Source organism: Zalophus californianus, chromosome 11, assembly GCF_009762305.2.
Source record: "Zalophus californianus isolate mZalCal1 chromosome 11, mZalCal1.pri.v2, whole genome shotgun sequence".
Lineage (NCBI taxonomy): Eukaryota > Metazoa > Chordata > Mammalia > Carnivora > Otariidae > Zalophus > Zalophus californianus.
In genome coordinates, this window is record NC_045605.1 from 2,940,323 (window position 1) to 2,960,503 (window position 20,181).

General features: G+C 42.1%; 1 protein-coding gene across 1 annotated transcript; it reads right to left on the reverse strand.

The window, feature by feature from the left end:
- Positions 1 to 258: 258 nt before the first annotated feature.
- On the reverse strand, positions 259 to 16,986 carry LOC118355935 (caspase-12-like). Its single transcript, XM_027577707.2, has 12 exons — positions 16,822 to 16,986; positions 15,617 to 15,865; positions 14,234 to 14,296; positions 12,140 to 12,388; positions 10,757 to 10,819; positions 7,170 to 7,261; positions 6,588 to 6,761; positions 5,282 to 5,516; positions 4,528 to 4,674; positions 1,433 to 1,542; positions 980 to 1,099; positions 259 to 426 (listed from the first exon to the last, which is right to left on the reverse strand). Exons 1-11 carry the CDS (start codon positions 16,826 to 16,828, stop codon positions 1,001 to 1,003), a joined length of 1,488 nt encoding a protein of 495 aa, XP_027433508.2. The 5' UTR covers positions 16,829 to 16,986; the 3' UTR covers positions 259 to 426; positions 980 to 1,000.
- Between the last annotated feature and the right edge of the window lie 3,195 nt (positions 16,987 to 20,181).

Genomic DNA, 20,181 nt, shown 5'->3' on the forward strand with positions numbered 1-20,181 from the left:
ATAAATTAGAACCCTGTCTATAAATATAAATGTGGGAGTTCCAAGTCAAATATTAGTAACATTATCTCAAATGGAGAATGAATGACCCTCTAAGACAAAGATTTCATCCCAACAATATAATCATTGCTTAATATCAGGACGCCTATTAATGTAATCATATTATTTATGCATTAACTATTTTTTTATGTTTTCCTATACTTAAACTTTGTTTTGCAGTGAAAATGATTTACTTCTACGATAAAATGAGAAAACAAACATTATTTTTTTTAAATTTATTAAGTACTAACTCAGCAACAGTATGACCGTGGTTTTAGCTTGGCGTTGGCTGAGGGTGGGCAAGTGGGAAGTTCAGTAGAAAAACATTCACAATCAAATGTTAACCTTTTAAAATAGTAGATTCACAGAGAATGGAATGGCTCAATTTTCCTGGAAAAATTAGAAGAAAACATAAGTAAAGGTGTTATTGGAGGTAAGACATAAACAGAACTAATCTCTACTGTGAGGTGTGCCTTCACAGAAGGGCTATGGGCCCATCATCCCCAAAGGGGAGGATCTGCACGGGGGCCTGACCGTCTCAGCACAGACCCAACAGCCATCAGTTGACCCTGTGGTCCAGGTGGGCCTCATCACATACCGAGAAGGAATGAGACTTGGCCCAGCTGTCTTCTTGGGGAGGAAGCCACATATCAGCTGTCTATGCAAGGCCAATTGTTTTCGGCATGCATCGGAACAAAATATTCTCTACTCACTAGGTAGGTCATTGAAAGATATGAAGACTGAAGAATTTTCTAGCTGGCTACCATTAGACTTACAATTTCTGATAATTTCAAATGAAAGCAGGGTTTTACTGAGGGCCATTAAGAAAATGCAGAGGAGATTGACCAGTGGGCAGTTGCTCTCCGTTCCCACTCTCCACTCTAGGTTATATGTACAGACTCTGAGAAGGGAGCACCCAATTCCGTTTCTTGGAGACATTTACCTGAGATGCTTCATATGGATTTTAATTCCCAGGAAAGAGGTAGAAATATCGTGTCATGGATAATCTCTCAATCGTGGGCATCTGGATCATTGTATTTGGCTTCTCAAATGCATTTTGAACCTAAGGTAGTAAAGAAAATCTTCAGAGGTTTCCTAAGAGGGAAATCTGGACTTCTCTCTTAGGAGTATAGTGCATCTCTATTGGCTATAGTGCATATATGAACAAAATAGTATCATCAAAAGCATTTTCTGAATAAATAAGGCTATCAGAGTCAGAGAAACTCACTCTGGTTCCATGCGGTACTTCAAAAAAATCCTCCTCTTTAAGCAAACCTGGGGTACAGGAAGGGGTGTCATGACGGCTTAAGATCTTTCAGGATTCCCAAAAAAAGGGTTTGAAAATGGTTGCACAGCTTTCTGGGGCATAACAGTGAAAAGACAAGAAGAACCCTACCTTTCGGAAAATCTCCTCCAAATGGTGACAACAAGAATACTCTCCTAAGTAGTAGATAAGCTGGGAAATGAAGACAGAGCCCTCTGTGTTCAATCTCCAAGAAACATTATCTGCAAATAAAAGGCATTGAAATACTGGGAGATGTGTCCTTCGTATAAGTGTGGAGGACTCTTGGAGCCATAGCTTTTGGTCACGGTTTGATTTTGATGCTTTGGAGAGAGAGAGACAAATCTGGATAAAGCTGGGGTGTCAGGTTTCCACAGCGGGCAAAGAGAAAACCGTCATGGGCCCTCAGTCGAAAACGCCCTGCGTGTGTTCCTAGGCAGAGCCAAAGTTATCCCCCGACTGCTGCGGAAGTGGAAAAGAACAGAATTCCTTCAGCACTTACTATATAATCAAAAAAAGAATCTAGATCTTGCCATTCCTTGAGTCTGGACCTCTTCATCCGCACTGTTTGCTAATGTAATATTGTACCCGTACTTTTTTATCACGAACGTTGTTTGAGCCTCTGCTTCTCCTCACTGTTGCAGTGTGATCAAAAAGCCAATCGTCCCCTGTTCGTCCCTTTACCTGCAGCTGCCTCCCTGCTTCTTCTTCCTTTTCGTAGTTACATTTCTCGGGCTTGTCTCACTCACCATGTTCACACGCTCCTAGCCCGCTCACCCCGGGCTCCTGTCTCCCTCCCCCTATAACTTCACGCAGAGCTCCCCCACGACCAGCCATGACCTCCGAGTCATTAAACCTCACGGTCCCTTACTGAGCCTCACCTGTACCTGATCCCTCATTCAAATCAGAAACTGGCCGTAACTCCCAGATTCTTTCTGGGTAACTCTGACAACACATGCTCGTCTTACTTTGCTTTCCTATACTCCAGCCATACTCTCGGAGTCCACTCTGTGGACTGGGACTTCCGTCTCTCCCAGTTCAAGCCTCTGCTTTGGGATGTCTTCTCAATCTGCTCCCTGTTTGTGGATCATTTTGTCCATTGTTAGAACATTAAAGCTAATCCCTAGGCAATCATGTCCCCAAATCCTGATGCCGATCTCTTTTCTGAAATATACAGCCTTGTAACTCTCTTCTTTTCCTCCTGAAGTATGCTGAAGGCATCTCACACTTTCTTGCAGGATTCCCATTTTAATGAAGGCACCACAGTCATCCCTGGTGACCTCGAGTCCTCTCTGTCACCCCTTCTCATTCACCTGCCATATCCGCTAAACACCAGGTCATCCAAATTTCACATACTAATTATTTCTGGATTCAACAGCTATGTCTTCCCAAGACTGGCATTATCACCTGTGGCCCATGATACAGCAGTCACATTTTAACCTTCCTCCCCATATCGCCTCTTGCTGTACCATAACCCATTCCCCAGAGAACCCCCAGAGTGGTCATCTAAAAATGTCAGTCTTATCATTGCCTGGTGTACCTTTCACCAAAATTTCCTATTACTATTACTGTAAAGTAATATTAGTAATAAAGCAAGTCAACATAAAAGATCAAATCCTTCCCTAACATATGAGGTCTCAAATTATACAGCCCCTGCCTACCCCTCCATCCTGTCTCTTGCTACTGGCCCCTGGCTCCATGCTCCAGACGCACTGGCCCTGTTTTCCAAGCTCCTCTCTTTCCCAGGTTCTCTGTGTACACTGCTTTTTCTATCTGGAATGTCCTTCTCTTACTATTGACATAGTTAACTCCTTCATTTTTCAACACGTTTTTCCTGAAAGCACCTAACAGGGTCGACAGTTATTATGTACTTGTGTGAGGTGGTGCCTGTATTTTCCTCTCAGTCCATCTCTGCCCCTCTGCTCGTCACTCCATAAGGCTCAGCAAGCACGTCTGCTTCAGCTGTGCATCATGTGCCCCGAAACAGTTGTCTCCGTTCATCGTTACATGTACAGAAAGGAATGGAGGAATTACACATAGTAGACTTCATGCCCTTAACTTAAACAGTCTCTTAGAGCATACATCAGGCTGGATATGCCTTTTTAACTTCCTTTAGTAGCTAAAAGTAGAGAGCTCTTCTTTCCAATAAAACTTTATTCAAACTCCAACATGTAAGACAAAGTAGAGCTGTTCCAGGTATGGAATGGGTGTTTCCCACATGGCCTATTTCCTGTTTCCCCAGACTAGACTCAGAGCATCCTCCTGGGCCAGCAGAATCTCAGGCCCTCCCCTGGACCTACAAATTGGAACTCTACATGTAATGACATTCTGTGCACATCCAGGTTTGTAATCACTACACCAGAGCACTTAGAGCTGTGACTTGTATGGGGTGCCTGGGTGGCTCAGTTGGTTGGGCCTCTGCCTTCGGCTCAGGTCATGAACCCAGGGTCTTGGAATCGAGCCCCGTGTTGGGCTCCCTGCTCCGTGGGGAGACTGCTCCCCCTGCTTGTGCTCACTCTCTCTCTCTCAAATAAAATTCTTAAAAAGAACTGTGACTTATGTAAACTAGATTCTGGAAATTGCCTGGGTTCTGTAAATCACTCATAAAACAATACCATAGATGACGATTAAATAGATTTCCCACAGGTTTGACCGTGATCAATTTGGCGTATCTTCTGTTTCTATCTTTTACTATTTCTTTCCTGCCAAAGAAGGATTTTCAGTCGTTGTCTCCATTATACTGAAGTCAGGTATTTGAATGTTAACTAAATTTTTAAGACTAGACTCAAATAACCAGCCAAGAGGTTCTAGAATGTGTGAAGCAAGAATTACAGTGTTACTTGATTGCCTTGTTTAACCGCTAGTAGATGATCAGGTGGACCAAACCATGGGACTAAAATACACTTCTGTGCCATTGCTATATTAAGTAAACAAGCAAACAAACAAAAACAACTCTTCATTTATTTATAGTTACACTATTTTAAGTTCGGATCCTCACGAAAGTCCAGTTTACCTTGAAAGTTTCCTCCAAAATCAAGACTTTCAGCTTTCTAGTTATAAAAATAATCTCAATATTTTAAACCTCTTCTCTATAAAGTCTATCATTAGAGAAGAGATGTTCTTCTATTAGTGATCAGGTAGGATCATAGCCAAGCCTGTGATCTGGAAACTGATAGGAGATTGAGAGACTGCTCTCTAAAGTCACTTACGTGGAGTCGAAGATTTGAAAGCGATGAAGTCCTTCTCCACGTGGGTCTTTTCTATGGCATCACTGGCGATATAACGCTGCAAGGGCTGGTAATATGTCCACGCAAACGCTTCTCCCACATCAGTCACCCAGACGGTCCCGTCACCTCCTGGAAGAGACACCCTTGTCTTATGAAAGAAGTTACACACACAGACACACACACAAAATCTCTTCTACCATTCTACCCTTACTTCAGTACATTCCAATGTGGAATTTATTAAAAATGCAAGTATGTTACTACTAGAAAAACCAACTCACTGACTGGGAACCATACAGAGCCCACTTAACGTTTAGAATGACCTTGTCCCGAAGGATCGGGACATTTGTTACTATTCTGGCATGCTTCACACTTCTTAAAAAATGATACAGACTTAATTTCTCTCTTTTTTTTAAGATTATTTATTCATTGATTTGAGAGAGAGAGCGAGCAGGCGTGTGAGCACATGAAAGAGCAGGGGAGGGGGAGGGAAAAGCAGACTCCCCGCTGAGCAGGGAGCACGATGCAGGGCTCGATCCCAGGACCCTGGGATCATGACCTGAGCCGAAGGTAGACGCTTAACGACTGAGCCACCCAGGTGCCCCCAGACCTAATTTCTTTCTGGCCCAGACCTGAGTGCAGTTCTAAAATGTTGTCCCTGTCACCCATCCTTGGGAAAATGAAGGCTAGCTGCTAGGCGAACAGAAAAAGATGCCTGGGTCCCGTAACCCCAACTCACTGCCTCGGCAGGCCTGCGTGATGATGACCTTGGGCTTGTCTTTGAGACTCTGGCAGTTACGGTTGTTGAAAATCTGGAAGATGGTGTCATCGGGAAGAATGTCCGGCTCTTCATCTCTGTGCTTCGTGCCACAGATCCCGTCCAGGGTGCCGTGGGACATGAACACCAGGAACGTGCTGTCGGAGAATCGGTGCTCTTGGCGGGTGGCAAAGTTCTTCAGTTCCGTTTTCATTTCCTGAAAGAATGTCCAGGGTCACTACCTAGGAGCTCTCCATCTACAGTTTGTACTCAAATAGTAGGTGGAGCAAGCTTTAAGGAATCAGACGGTTTGGACAGAATGGAATTGTGAGAGAAATTTCGTTCTGACATAAAACCAGAAAATTAGATATATAGAATGTAAAGGTTAGCAGGGTTTTGTTTTGCTTTTAAGATTTATTTATTTATTTGAGAGAGAGAAAGAAGAGAGAGAGAGAGTTGTGGGAGGGGCAGAGAGACGGGGAGAACCTCAAGCAGTCTCCATGCTGAGCACAGAGCCCAACACAGGGCTCGATCTCAGGATGCTGAGATCATGACCTGAGCCAAAACCAAGACTAGGAGGCTCAAACCAGGCACCCCTAGCGGGTTTTTCGTACAGCGTGTAGCCCAGTGGTTTTCAGTAGAACCTTAGGCTGGGGGAGGTGCTGGGAGGTGGAGTATAAGGAAGGGCACGTGAGGTGGCAGGTCTCCCACCGGAAGGCTTTCTTTTCATCTGTATTACATGTTGGGCGGGGAGTTTTAAGTTAAAACTTTTAATAAAAACTTAGGGGACTAAGTTTTTATTAAAAAAGAGTGAGACAGAGAGTAAGGGACTGTTTCCTATTGACATAAAGTAGAGACACTTAACAAATTTCTTCTGAGGTTTCAAATGGTTTGTCCAAAGTCACCCAAGATATTTTTTTGGCAGAGACAGGATCACAACTTTGTGTGTATGTGTGTGCTCACAATCTTTTTTTTTTTTTTTTTTTGACTGCATACTTGGCTTTACATTTAGACACATAATATTGAAATTATAAAGGCCTCAGAGTTGTGTCTTCCATAGACTATCAAGTCATCGGTGCCTCCCAAACTGAGAGCATTAGAAAGATCCAATATTTTTAATGAAATACTACCCTATAGATCTTTGCTATAAAAATGTGCATTGGAAGAGGCTGAAACCCAGGGATGCCTATTCTGGAGAAAGAGAATTCCTGTAACACGCACTGTGTTCTTCTAGCTGCAAAGGAAGAAGTCCAGGAAGGAAGCTTATCCCACTATCCTGGGCCATTACCAGAGCTGTGAGATTTTCCTTTATAACCACCGAATATCCAAGGTTTTCAAGCAGGCCTTGCATCCCTGAAATGTCATTTTCAGAGCCTTCTCGCTCAGAAAGATAGTCAAATTCTTTGTTGCAAATGATGAGGGCCAGGCGTGTTCGGCCCTCCTTCTCCATCACTGGATATATCTGCAAATAATAGACACAGGGTGAGTTACATGTGGCCTCCCCACTTTTGCCTGCAAAGTGCACACAAAACAGACTGGATGGCTGGAGGACTTGGGGAATGGAGATAGGTACTCATGCAGAAAGACACAGGACCCCAGACGGAAAGCGTGTACAGGAGCTGAGCATGCGCTCCGGGAACCTGGCTTTGGTTCGGTGGCGGGGAGGAGTTCCAAGTATGTCGGAGGACGGGCTGAAACAGACAGGAAATCTGATGGAAGGGCCACTTAATTAGGTGACATGATTAAATAACATTCTATGCCTTTTGGGCTGATCCAAAGGCATCTGTATCAAGAACTAAAATTCCCAGTGGGTTACCAGTATGCAGTTTGAGTGGACAGTCTTGTGTGTTCCTACTCCAAAGGGTGTTACCTCATGTAGTCTTACAGTCTTCAGTCCTTGAGAATGCTTACAGGGACAAAGCTTCAGCACGTCCACTTGGGAAGCCTGGATTTCCTGAATAACTATGAAAGAAAAAAAATAACTCTTTAGGGAGTAGCACCCCCTGCCTTGCAGTCACAGAGATCTTTTCACTGGGCTCTCATTCTTTGGAAACGCTTACTGCCCTCCCTTCAAAAAGCTTCATATAACAAGAAAACCACTTTGTATAAAAAATGACAAAAACAAAAATCTTGAGTAGTCCCTCTTTCTTTTTGCTTCTTGCTGACCCCACCGCCAGTTTCTGTTTCTGTCAGTGATCATGATATGGGCTAATCTTTCATACCCAGCACATTAGACTCACATAAGCACAGTACCCAAGATCTGGAAGGAGGCCTCATGATCATCTGGCCTGGTCAAGTCATTATTCAGATATCTGAACTCCACTCACAGTATCCCTACTGTGTTGTTATTACCACTAGTGAAATGTCTCCACTAACGGGGAACTTGCAGTGTTCTAAAGCACTCTGAACAGTTCTGAGGATCCCAAAGCGTGAACCTTGTAAGCATTGGTATGTATTTCCTGCACTGGGACCATCCAGAAAAATGTCTAATTCCTTTCCCGCTGAAAGCTCATGAATATTTCTATGGCTTCAAAATATCTTACCTTGTGTTTCGATTATTTTATGTAAATGCCCCAGAAAAACAATGATTATATTTTATCTTAATTGTGTTTACTGTATGGTAAGCTTAATTAGGACAGGGAAGGTGTGTTTAATTTTTGTATTTCCAGCATCTAGAATGATAGTCTGGCACAGATTAAAAGTTTATAACTGCTTGTTAATGAATCATTACCTTCAGATACTTGAAAATAGCCACCAGGTATCTGCCACTTTCTCCTGCCTTTTGTTTTTCCAGAGGGAAACCAGCCTTCTGTTCCTTCCAGTATCTTTGTGTAAGAATGATTTCATCTTTTGAACCAAGCAATCTGTTAATCTGCCTGCATCTCTCCCCATCTACTGTCCTCCCCAATAAAAGGAAGGAATATACTTCCTCCTGTCTTAAGTGACTCTCTTTGTGCCCGGAATTCCAATTCCTCTCCCCCGCAAGATCTTGACTCAGGCTTTTATTCAGCCCCGTCCCATCCCTCTCCCTCTTCCCCCTGCAGTGTTCGCCCCATGGCATATCACGTGCCTTCACACCCCTCTGTCTCACAAACACCTCCCCTCCAGCTGTTGTCCCGAGTCCATGTCTCAGCACAACTCCTTAAAGGTTGTGTCCTGCTGCACTGTTTCCATTTTTTCAACTCTCATTTTGTTCTTGTGTGCAACACACCCTAGCTGTCACTCTCACCCTCAAATCCTTGTGATCAAAGTTCCCACTGACCATTTATTGCTTTTTCAGCATTTACTCTGGTGAAACACATCTTCTTCCTTCCTTGAACAGTGTTCTCCAGGATTCTGTGATGCTGTGTGTTATGGCTGTTCTTCCTCAAGCTGCTGGCTTTCGCTCTTCTGCCACATGTCTAAAAGTTGGGTCTTTCTACATTAGACCATCTGTTACCCTCTGTGAGTCACCTCTGCCCAGGTGGCCTCTTCAGGCACATCATCCTACCTACTGTCTACATGCTTCTGAATCCCCAGAGCTATTCCTAGGCCTGGTTCTTCTGTGAACACCTGGGTTGAATACACCTGTGTATTCAATATCTACCCTGGGCTGTACTACACACATCAAAGTGAACATGTACAGGGAAGGACTCCTAATATTTGTCCATGCCTAGAGATCTGTTTCTCCTGAGTTTTCCCTCAACTACAAGTTTTCTTCCACCTCAGTTAGTCATAAGCTTCACCTAGTTGACAACCAAAACCAAGATTCATCCTGATTCCTCTTCTTCCTGCATTAGTGCAAAGCCTATCCATCCTTGGTTTTTGTTGACTCTACCTCCAAAAGAGATCAGATGTTACCACTTCTCATCCTCTCTGTTAGTACAACCCCAGCCTAAAAGCTATTATTTTTTAACTGAAATATTTGAATACCCTTGGCCTTTCTGATGCTATGCTTCTTTATCATTCCTCCATTTAAATACTTCTAAAGCCTTTCTATTGCAAGTAAAATCCTTCTTTCTCACTTTCAAAAGGCCCAGAGTAGTATGGTAGCTTCAGCCTAAGTCCATAACGGCTTTTCCTACCACGTACCCTAATTTGCTACTCTCCCATCAGATTGGCTTTTTGACATGACACGTCCATATGTGCTCAGGGCCCTTGGACTTGCTTCCTTCCCATGGGATGCTTTTGCTTTAGATTGTGGCACAAACCCCTCTCTATAGTTCAAGTATGTACCAAAATATCACCCCAAATGAGTTCTCATAATTGTTCGCCCTGGCCCACATGCCTCGCCTCTTTTCTCTTGTCCATTTCCTGACTTGTACTATTTTTTTCATGTTTACTGTCCATGCATCTTCACTACACTGTCAACTCCATGAAAGCAGGACCTTGATTTATCTTGCTTACTGCTATAAGCACTGATAAGAATAGTAGACAGTAGGCTTTCAGTTCATATATGCATACACATATATGTATAGATGAATGGATATAACAGCAAATAAAGATTACAATGTTCTTACACCTTTGTAAACTTGTCCAGAACATCTGAAAATATGGTACTCGCAACACAATACAACACTACCCCTTTCTAGACACAGAGATTCTTTGATGTGGTTTAATAACTCATCAGTTTCTTTAGTGATCACACAGTATGTGTAACTAGTCCTGTTGTGTGTTTCTGAACGTGCTTTTCTTAAACACATCCTTGCTCTGTTTACGCAGTTGTTACTTGCTTATCTGTTTGATGTTTTATGAATCTTTTACGGTTGTTATTACTATCATTGAAAACTATGAGTTCCAGAAAGGTTGGGTTATTTACACCAGAGAACATGGTTAGTCAGTGGCAGTATTGGGCTCAGTGTAGAGATTGCTTGCGTTTCATTCCAGTTCTCTTTCCACTACAGTGTACGGACTCTCCATCTGCCTTAGCTCACAGAATGTCACCAAGCATCCATGACACTGCCTGTCATAGGCAGAAGCCATGCGTGCAGCCTCCAACCCTCTCCCTAATTTCATGACCTTCACTTTCACTTCCAGATTCTTAGAAGATGGAAGAGTGGGGGGTTAAATGCTGACCTTCCTTTGACATGGGTAGGCACAGAAGGAAGAAATAACCTGGAATTTCTGAACCCATCTCTGGTCTCTCCACTGTAACTGAGGGCCCCTATCACTTAGGGCCTTACCCTGAGTGAGGTCTGAGGGTTTGCATGAGCCACTGGGTTTGGTGGCACCTGCTAGAGGGAGAGCCAGTGCCTGGGATGACTCAGCATTTTCTTCTCCACTTCCTTCAGGATTATTTCAGATTCTGAGGTGGAATGAACAAAAAGTTAAGGATCAATGTTCTACGCTGAAATTATTTCCAGAGATGGAAACTGACTAAAACCACAGTTTCCTAGGTCTTAACTACAGTGCCTTCTGACAGCCCTAGTGGTTCATTTGAGAGTGTTCATTTGTGATGTGAGATTTCAACACACTTACCTGTCAGAGAAGAAGATGACTCGCTGCTCTCAGATTCATCATCTTCATTTTCAGCATGAGATTCTGAAAGAATAGGAAAAGAAGATTTGTTAGCAGGACTAGGTTTCTAGAACCTACACAGTTGAAACTCTTTCCCTTGCACTCACAAGAAAGTGATGATGTTTGGCATGGGGTTACCCTATGAAGCATGGACATTTGGCTCATTTTCTAAGCTTCAGATTTGTCTTACAGGACTGTGACTTTGTGCCGTGTGAAGGAGGAGGCAGAGTTTCCATGAAACAATGAAGAGCTCCTTATGTTCCTGCTTATATAATTCAAGGAATAATCAAATTCTTTAATCAAGGCTTTTCTGCAATAGCATTTTCCATTCTGAGGAAAGAATGTACACAGCTCTATAATGTTTGGTAGTCTTTCAGCAGCCACAAAATGATCCCAGAAGGATGTTCCAAATATTGGGAATACACTCATGTATATATTGTACTCTAGAGTAGGGGTCAGGAGACTCTGGCCTATAGGCCAAGGTCAGTTAACACCAGGTTTTTGGTCCATAAAGCTTTATTGGGACACATCCACAGTCATTTTATACTTATTATCTATTGCTACTTTTATGCCACAGCATCACATTTGAGTCACTGTGACAGAAAGTTTGGTCCAAAAAACTTAAAACATTGACTCTCTTGACCCTTCAAAGAGAGAGTGTGCCAACCCATGCTTCAGAGAGAAAGACACACTTATGTTCCACTAATGTCCCTCAGATTCCCTAGGTACTCCTTTAACAAAGACATCGTGGGTTCTCAGAGATTTATCCCTTGAGCCAAGCCACAGCTAAGCAGGGGACAGTGGATTGTTTTGTTTTGTTTTGTTTTCTATTGAACATTTTACATGTGGGAATAACTCTGGAGTCCACAGCGTATGGCCAGAGTAGCACAGATCAGCTAAAGATGGTCCCTGAATTTACTAGAGCTCCAGCACCATTTATGCAATTCACAAGTATTTACCGAGCACCTATTACGTGTCAGGTGCCATTTCCATACTTGGGGCTCTCCTCATAAACAAAACAGACATAGCTCCATGCATCATGGAGTTTACATTTTAGCAGAGGGAGATATAATACAGCACATAAGAAATGTTAAGGGATGATGGAAGGTGACAGTTGCCGAGGGAAAAGCAAGACATGTAGGAGTATAAAGTGATTTTGGATGCTGCCACATGGACTAGGGGGGCCCGGGTCCTTTTGCCATCTTATATAAGTTCATCAGGCAAAGAAAGTACTAAAGATGTGGATAGTTTGTTCTCCCCTTGCAAATAGAAATAAGAAGACAGAGATTGCATAAGAGAGCAGGTAAAGAATAAGTTAGTAGTCCTTTGGCCCAAGATACTCACTTAACCTCAGCAGGCTCCTGGAATTGATGAAATGGTCCATAAATACTTTTCCTACCATTTGAGTTTTCTCGGTGAAATCGCCAAACAGGTTTTCGGTCTTATTCACGATGCCATTCACTTTTTTCCCTATTGTCTGTAACTCTTGCTTATCTAACACCTTCTTTTCTTTCAAGTCCTCCAAGAAGCCACCAAACATGGTGCTGGCAATCATCTTTATCTCATTGACTGGATCTTGTGGCGATCTCTTCTCTGTGAGAACAATAGGATTTTAGGAATTGACAGGACTTTAGATCTCTGATTCTAGGCCCATGGTTCTCAAATTTAACAAGGGAGAGTATCTGAGAGCTTGGTAAGCAGAGCTTCCTGAACCCCATTCCCAGAAATCTGATTTAATAGATCAGAGTAGAGTGCATTATTTTTATTTCTAATTATGCTTTTGTTGACTCTGCCTCCAAAAGAGGTCCAGATGTTACCACTTGTCATCCTCTCCATTGGTACAACCCCAGCCTAAAAGCTATTATCTCTTAACTGAAATATTTAAATACCTTTGGACTTTCTGATGCTATGGTTCTTTATCACTCCTCCATTTAAATACATCTAAAGTCTTTCTATTGCAAATAAAATCCAATTCTTTCTCACTTTCAAAAAGGCCCAAAGTAGTATGGTAGCTTCAGCCTAACTCCATAACAGCTCTTCCTACCACGTACCCTAATTTGCTACTCTCCCATCAGATTGGCTTTTTGACATGACATGTCCATTTCTGCTCAGCACCCTTGGGCTTGCCTCCCTTCCATGGCATGCTTTTGCTTTAGTTTGTGGCACAAACCCCTCTCTGTAGTTCAAGTATGCACAGAAACATCACCTCAGATGAATTCTATAATTGTTCACCCTGGCCCACATGCCTCGCCTCTTTTCTCTTGTCCATTTCCTGACTTGTACTATTTTTTTTTCATGTTTACTATCTATGTACCTTCACTACACTGTCAACCCCATGAATGCAGGACCTTGATTTATCTTGCTTACTGCTATAAGCACTGATAAGAATAGTAGACAGTAGGCTTTCAGTTCATATATGCATACACATATATGTATAGATGAATGGATATAACAGCAAATAAAGATTACAATGTTCTTACACCTTTGTAAACTTGTCCAGAACATCTGAAAATATGGTACTCGCAACACAATACAACACTACCCCTTTCTAGACACAGAGATTCTTTGATGTGGTTTAATAACTCATCAGTTTCTTTAGTGATCACACAGTATGTGTAACTAGTCCTGTTGTGTGTTTCTGAACGTGCTTTTCTTAAACACATCCTTGCTCTGTTTACGCAGTTGTTACTTGCTTATCTGTTTGATGTTTTATGAATCTTTTACAGTTGTTATTACTATCATTGAAAACTATGAGTTCCAGAAAGGTTGGGTTATTTACACCAGAGAACATGGTTAGTCAGTGGCAGTATTGGGCTCAGTGTAGAGATTGCTTGCGTTTCATTCCAGTTCTCTTTCCACTACAGTGTACGGACTCTCCATCTGCCTTAGCTCACAGAATGTCACCAAGCATCCATGACACTGCCTGTCATAGGCAGAAGCCATGCGTGCAGCCTCCAACCCTCTCCCTAATTTCATGACCTTCACTTTCACTTCCAGATTCTTAGAAGATGGAAGAGTGGGGGGTTAAATGCTGACCTTCCTTTGACATGGGTAGGCACAGAAGGAAGAAATAACCTGGAATTTCTGAACCCATCTCTGGTCTCTCCACTGTAACTGAGGGCCCCTATCACTTAGGGCCTTACCCTGAGTGAGGTCTGAGGGTTTGCATGAGCCACTGGGTTTGGTGGCACCTGCTAGAGGGAGAGCCAGTGCCTGGGATGACTCAGCATTTTCTTCTCCACTTCCTTCAGGATTATTTCAGATTCTGAGGTGGAATGAACAAAAAGTTAAGGATCAATGTTCTACGCTGAAATTATTTCCAGAGATGGAAACTGACTAAAACCACAGTTTCCTAGGTCTTAACTACAGTGCCTTCTGACAGCCCTAGTGGTTCATTTGAGAGTGTTCATTTGTGATGTGAGATTTCAACACACTTACCTGTCAGAGAAGAAGATGACTCGCTGCTCTCAGATTCATCATCTTCATTTTCAGCATGAGATTCTGAAAGAATAGGAAAAGAAGATTTGTTAGCAGGACTAGGTTTCTAGAACCTACACAGTTGAAACTCTTTCCCTTGCACTCACAAGAAAGTGATGATGTTTGGCATGGGGTTACCCTATGAAGCATGGACATTTGGCTCATTTTCTAAGCTTCAGATTTGTCTTACAGGACTGTGACTTTGTGCCGTGTGAAGGAGGAGGCAGAGTTTCCATGAAACAATGAAGAGCTCCTTATGTTCCTGCTTATATAATTCAAGGAATAATCAAATTCTTTAATCAAGGCTTTTCTGCAATAGCATTTTCCATTCTGAGGAAAGAATGTACACAGCTCTATAATGTTTGGTAGTCTTTCAGCAGCCACAAAATGATCCCAGAAGGATGTTCCAAATATTGGGAATACACTCATGTATATATTGTACTCTAGAGTAGGGGTCAGGAGACTCTGGCCTATAGGCCAAGGTCAGTTAACACCAGGTTTTTGGTCCATAAAGCTTTATTGGGACACATCCACAGTCATTTTATACTTATTATCTATTGCTACTTTTATGCCACAGCATCACATTTGAGTCACTGTGACAGAAAGTTTGGTCCAAAAAACTTAAAACATTGACTCTCTTGACCCTTCAAAGAGAGAGTGTGCCAACCCATGCTTCAGAGAGAAAGACACACTTATGTTCCACTAATGTCCCTCAGATTCCCTAGGTACTCCTTTAACAAAGACATCGTGGGTTCTCAGAGATTTATCCCTTGAGCCAAGCCACAGCTAAGCAGGGGACAGTGGATTGTTTTGTTTTGTTTTGTTTTCTATTGAACATTTTACATGTGGGAATAACTCTGGAGTCCACAGCGTATGGCCAGAGTAGCACAGATCAGCTAAAGATGGTCCCTGAATTTACTAGAGCTCCAGCACCATTTATGCAATTCACAAGTATTTACCGAGCACCTATTACGTGTCAGGTGCCATTTCCATACTTGGGGCTCTCCTCATAAACAAAACAGACATAGCTCCATGCATCATGGAGTTTACATTTTAGCAGAGGGAGATATAATACAGCACATAAGAAATGTTAAGGGATGATGGAAGGTGACAGTTGCCGAGGGAAAAGCAAGACATGTAGGAGTATAAAGTGATTTTGGATGCTGCCACATGGACTAGGGGGGCCCGGGTCCTTTTGCCATCTTATATAAGTTCATCAGGCAAAGAAAGTACTAAAGATGTGGATAGTTTGTTCTCCCCTTGCAAATAGAAATAAGAAGACAGAGATTGCATAAGAGAGCAGGTAAAGAATAAGTTAGTAGTCCTTTGGCCCAAGATACTCACTTAACCTCAGCAGGCTCCTGGAATTGATGAAATGGTCCATAAATACTTTTCCTACCATTTGAGTTTTCTCGGTGAAATCGCCAAACAGGTTTTCGGTCTTATTCACGATGCCATTCACTTTTTTCCCTATTGTCTGTAACTCTTGCTTATCTAACACCTTCTTTTCTTTCAAGTCCTCCAAGAAGCCACCAAACATGGTGCTGGCAATCATCTTTATCTCATTGACTGGATCTTGTGGCGATCTCTTCTCTGTGAGAACAATAGGATTTTAGGAATTGACAGGACTTTAGATCTCTGATTCTAGGCCCATGGTTCTCAAATTTAACAAGGGAGAGTATCTGAGAGCTTGGTAAGCAGAGCTTCCTGAACCCCATTCCCAGAAATCTGATTTAATAGGTCAGAGTGGAGTGCATGAGTCTTTAGTTCTACCAATCTCAGGTGATATCAAAACTACTGTTCTGAGGACCACACGCAAAGTACCACCAATCTTCCCCAATCCTATGCTTTTTTACTGGTGGAGAAAATGAGCCTTGGGGAAGGAAGCAACTTCATTAAGTAGCTTAGTGATGGCTGCCTCATTTCAGCTTGGTATCATCTGTGATCCCTTTGCTTCCTGTCACTTTTATCAATAACTCTTTTAAAAACACACTGTAGTTAATATGTATAGAAGTAAAGCATGAAAGTATTACCACCTATGGAAGAATGCTTGTTTGTTTCCCTGGCTAGGGCTGGCAGGGTGGGTCTGTATTCTGAGATTGAGAGCACACATTGTGGCTGGCTTGCTCACTGCTGGAAACGAAAGGTCACACAGAGAGCAGAAATATGGAGGAAATGAAATACACTCTCTTCAACTGGATAGCCCTCACCCTGAAGAGAACACTTAAGAAATGGTTAGAACACTCAGTATGAGCTCAAAGAAAAGACTAAAATCACAGGAAAGTTCTGAGAATGTAGGTCCAGATAGTTTACACTTCTTTTTTTTTTTTTTTCCTCCAAAAAGCCTTAGCTTCTCAGCCAAAATACTTTGTCTGCTCCACACTTGCTTCCTGTGCCCCAAGCTCCCATCCCTCACATTCCCAGAGTAAAACAGTTCTGTCTCATGAGAGCCCCTTTCAGGGCTCTACCTCCTGCCCCGCACTCCTTCCTCCTGAGCTGTAACTCCCCCAGAACATGGGCCTAAACCACAGAAAACCGGAGGCACTCACCAGCCATTGCTGCTCTGGCTCTCTGGGCAGGAAATGTAGTGAAAATGAAAGCAGCCTTCTCCCTTTCCTCTCAGTGGACTGGTGTGCTGGTGTTGCCTAAAATGGGAAACTACAGCCTTTCAAATTCTCTTGTCCATGCAGAGATAGAATTTGACTCTTCTTCTGGTATGTATCTTACTTCCTTTGGCAGGCGAGAATTCTACCACTGAACCACCAATGCCCCACTCTTACTTCCTTTGGAAAACAGGAAGCAAACCTGTCTTTTCTCTTTACTCTCACACACAGTTTCTATGCTCTGTTTTGCAGTCTATTTTGACACAGTTAAGAAGTCAAACTGACCCTCATTCGTCTCTGTGCCACCCCTTAGCCACTAAATGGCAGAGAGGTCTCACCACGGATGCCCACTCAGCCCCCAAAGTGAGGTGTGAGTTTGCAAGGCTTAAAGGGGAGCAGGAAACTGACTGGAGCCCAACAAACAGTGCTACTCCTGCCACTGTTTTTAAAAACCTAGGTAAGTGATCTCTTTTCTTCTCTTTCCTGATCTGCGTACTTGTCAGTCCTGGGAAAATGTGCGTATTTTGGTTTATTGACTCTTTTACTCAAGATGAGTTTTTTAAACAATAGATGTGCTATCAACATTAAATAATTTAATTTTTATGTAATGGAGTAAGATCATCTGCCTTCTTTAATCTCATACCACAAACTAACCACAATTATATGCTTAGCTTACATCAGTGAGAATTTTTGTCCTGTGCTTTTAAAAAGCACTCAGTGTAGTACTGATGTTATTGATGGCCCCCGACAGGAGTCTCTTTGTATCCTTTGGTCTGACTATAAACTCACCTCTGACTTGGTTTTGCCATTGTGATACAGTAAATGGACCCTGTGCAGCTCTTTGCCAGGTCAGGAGACATGTGGTTCATTTCTCAATCTTGGACACCTGACAGTCCATGTGAACAAGCCTGGGCTAGATTGCTAGAGAATCAGAGAAATCACATGGAGATGCCTACCCTGTGTGCAGGTGATCTCAGACACATGGATAACCCCAGAGACAAGAAGAACCACAGGGCTGACTGATCACCTTGTGAACAATAGTAAAGGCTCATCGTTTTAAGTCACTGTGTTTTAGGGCAGTTTCTCACCAATAGAGAAACACATACTTACTGTCTATCCTCCCCAAAGCAATATACACATTTAATGCAATCCCTATCAAAATAACACCAGCATTTTTCACAGAACTAGAACAAACAGTCCCATAATTTGTATGGAATCACAAAAAATCCTGAATAGCCAAAGCAGTTTTGAAAAGGAAAGGCAAAGCTGGAGGCATCACAATTCCAGGCCTCAAGCTATATTACAAATCTGTAGTCATCAAGACAGTATGGTACTGGCAGAAAAACAGACACATAGATCAATGGAATAGAATACAAAGCCCAGAAATGGACTTTGTATTTCTGTATACACAGGGAACTGTATGGTCAACTAATCTTTGACAAAGCAGGAAAGAATATCCATGGATAGAAGACAGTCTCTTCAACAAATGGTGGTGGGAAAACTGGACAGGAACGAGCAAAAGAATGAAACTGGACCACTTTCTTACACCATACACAAAAATAAATTTAAAATTTATTTCCTGTGAGATAAGAAACCATCAAAATCCTGGAGGAGAAGGCAGGCAGCAACCTCTATGACATTGGCTGTAGCAACTTCTTACTAGACACATCTCCAAAGGCAAGGGAATCAAAGGCAAAAATGAACTATTGGGACTTCATCAAGATAAAAAGCTTCTGCACTGTGAAGGAAACAACAAAACTAAAACAGCCTGTAGAATGGGTGAAGATATTTGCAATGACACACCTGATAAAGGGCTAGTATCTAAAATCTGTAAGGAACATTTCAAACTTAACACCCAAAAAACAAATAACCCAGTGAAGAAATGGGCAGAAGACATGAATAGACACTTTTCCAAAGAAGCTGCAGATGGCTAACAGACATGAAAAGATGCTCAACATCACTTATCATCAGGAAAATACAAATCAAAACCAGATGAGATACTATCTCACACCTGTCAGAATGGCTAAAATTAACAACACAGGAAACAACAGATGGTGATGAGGTTACTGAGAAAGGGGAACACACTTACACTTTTGATGGGAATGTAAAGTGGTGCAGCCACTCTGCTGAGCAGTATGGAGGGTTCTCAAAAAGTTAAAAATAGAGGGCACCTAGGTGGTTCAGTCAGTTAAGAGTCTGACTCTTGATTCTGGCTCAGGTCATGATCTCAGGGTCGTGAGATCAAGCCCCAAGTCAGGTTCTGCCCTGGGTGTGGAGCCTGCTTAGGATTCTTTCTCTCTCCCTCTGCCCCTCACCACCCCTCACTGCATGCTCTCTCTCACACACACACACAAAAAAAAATAGAACTACCCTACAACCCAGCAGCTGCACTACTAAGTATTTACCCAAAGGATACAAAAATAGAGATTTGAAGGGGTACATGCACCCCGATGTTTATAGCAGCATTATCAACAATAGCCAAACTGTGGAAAGAGCCCAAATGTCCATTGACTGATGAATGGATAAAGAAGATGTGGTATGTATATGTACAATGGAATGTCATTCAGCCACAAAAAGTAATGAAATATTATCATTTGCAATAACACGACGGAACCAGAGTTTATTTTGCTAAATGAAATGTCAGTCAGAGAAAGACAAATACTATATGACTTCAGTCATATGTGGAATTTAAGAAACAAACAGATGAACACAGGGGAAGGGGAAAAAAACAGAGAGGGAAGCAAACCATAAGAGATGCTTAACTATAGAGAGCAAACTGAGGGTTGATGGAGGGAGGTGGGGGAGGGGATGGGCCAGATGGGTGATGGGTATTAAGAAAGGCACTGGTTGTGATGAGCCCTGGGTGTTGTGGGTAAGGGATGAATCATTAAATTCTACACCTGAAACCAATTTTACCATATATGTTAACTAACTAGAATTCAAATAAAAACTTGAAATTAAATAAATAAATAAATGGATGAATAATTTAACCCTCATTTCTTCTTGTAAATGTTGCTCAGTAGCTTAATTATCCCTATGTAATTCTCTGTATAGAAGTTGATAATAGTTGCACCCATACAATTTCCTTTATCTACAATTACACTATTATTTTTCACCTGTATTTTTTATTTTACATTGTCTAACGTCCTAAGATTTTCATTGACTTCTGCATCCCCATCAAGTGTTCTGTGCTTTGTTCATACAATAACTCTAAATGTTAAGAAACAATGAAAAGCATTTATATTATTGTTGGCTATGTGTATTATCTCTGGCCAAGCACTGGGTTGGGACTATATTTCCATATTT

Excerpts from the sequence above, each read along its gene's own strand:
- LOC118355935 (XM_027577707.2), bottom strand. Across the intron at positions 5,517-6,587 it reads AGGAAAATCTCACAGCTCTG|GAAATGAAAACGGAACTGAA; the intron begins GTAATGGCCCAG and ends ACATTCTTTCAG. Across the intron at positions 1,100-1,432 it reads TGGAGGAGATTTTCCGAAAG|GTTCAAAATGCATTTGAGAA; the intron begins GTAGGGTTCTTC and ends TTACTACCTTAG.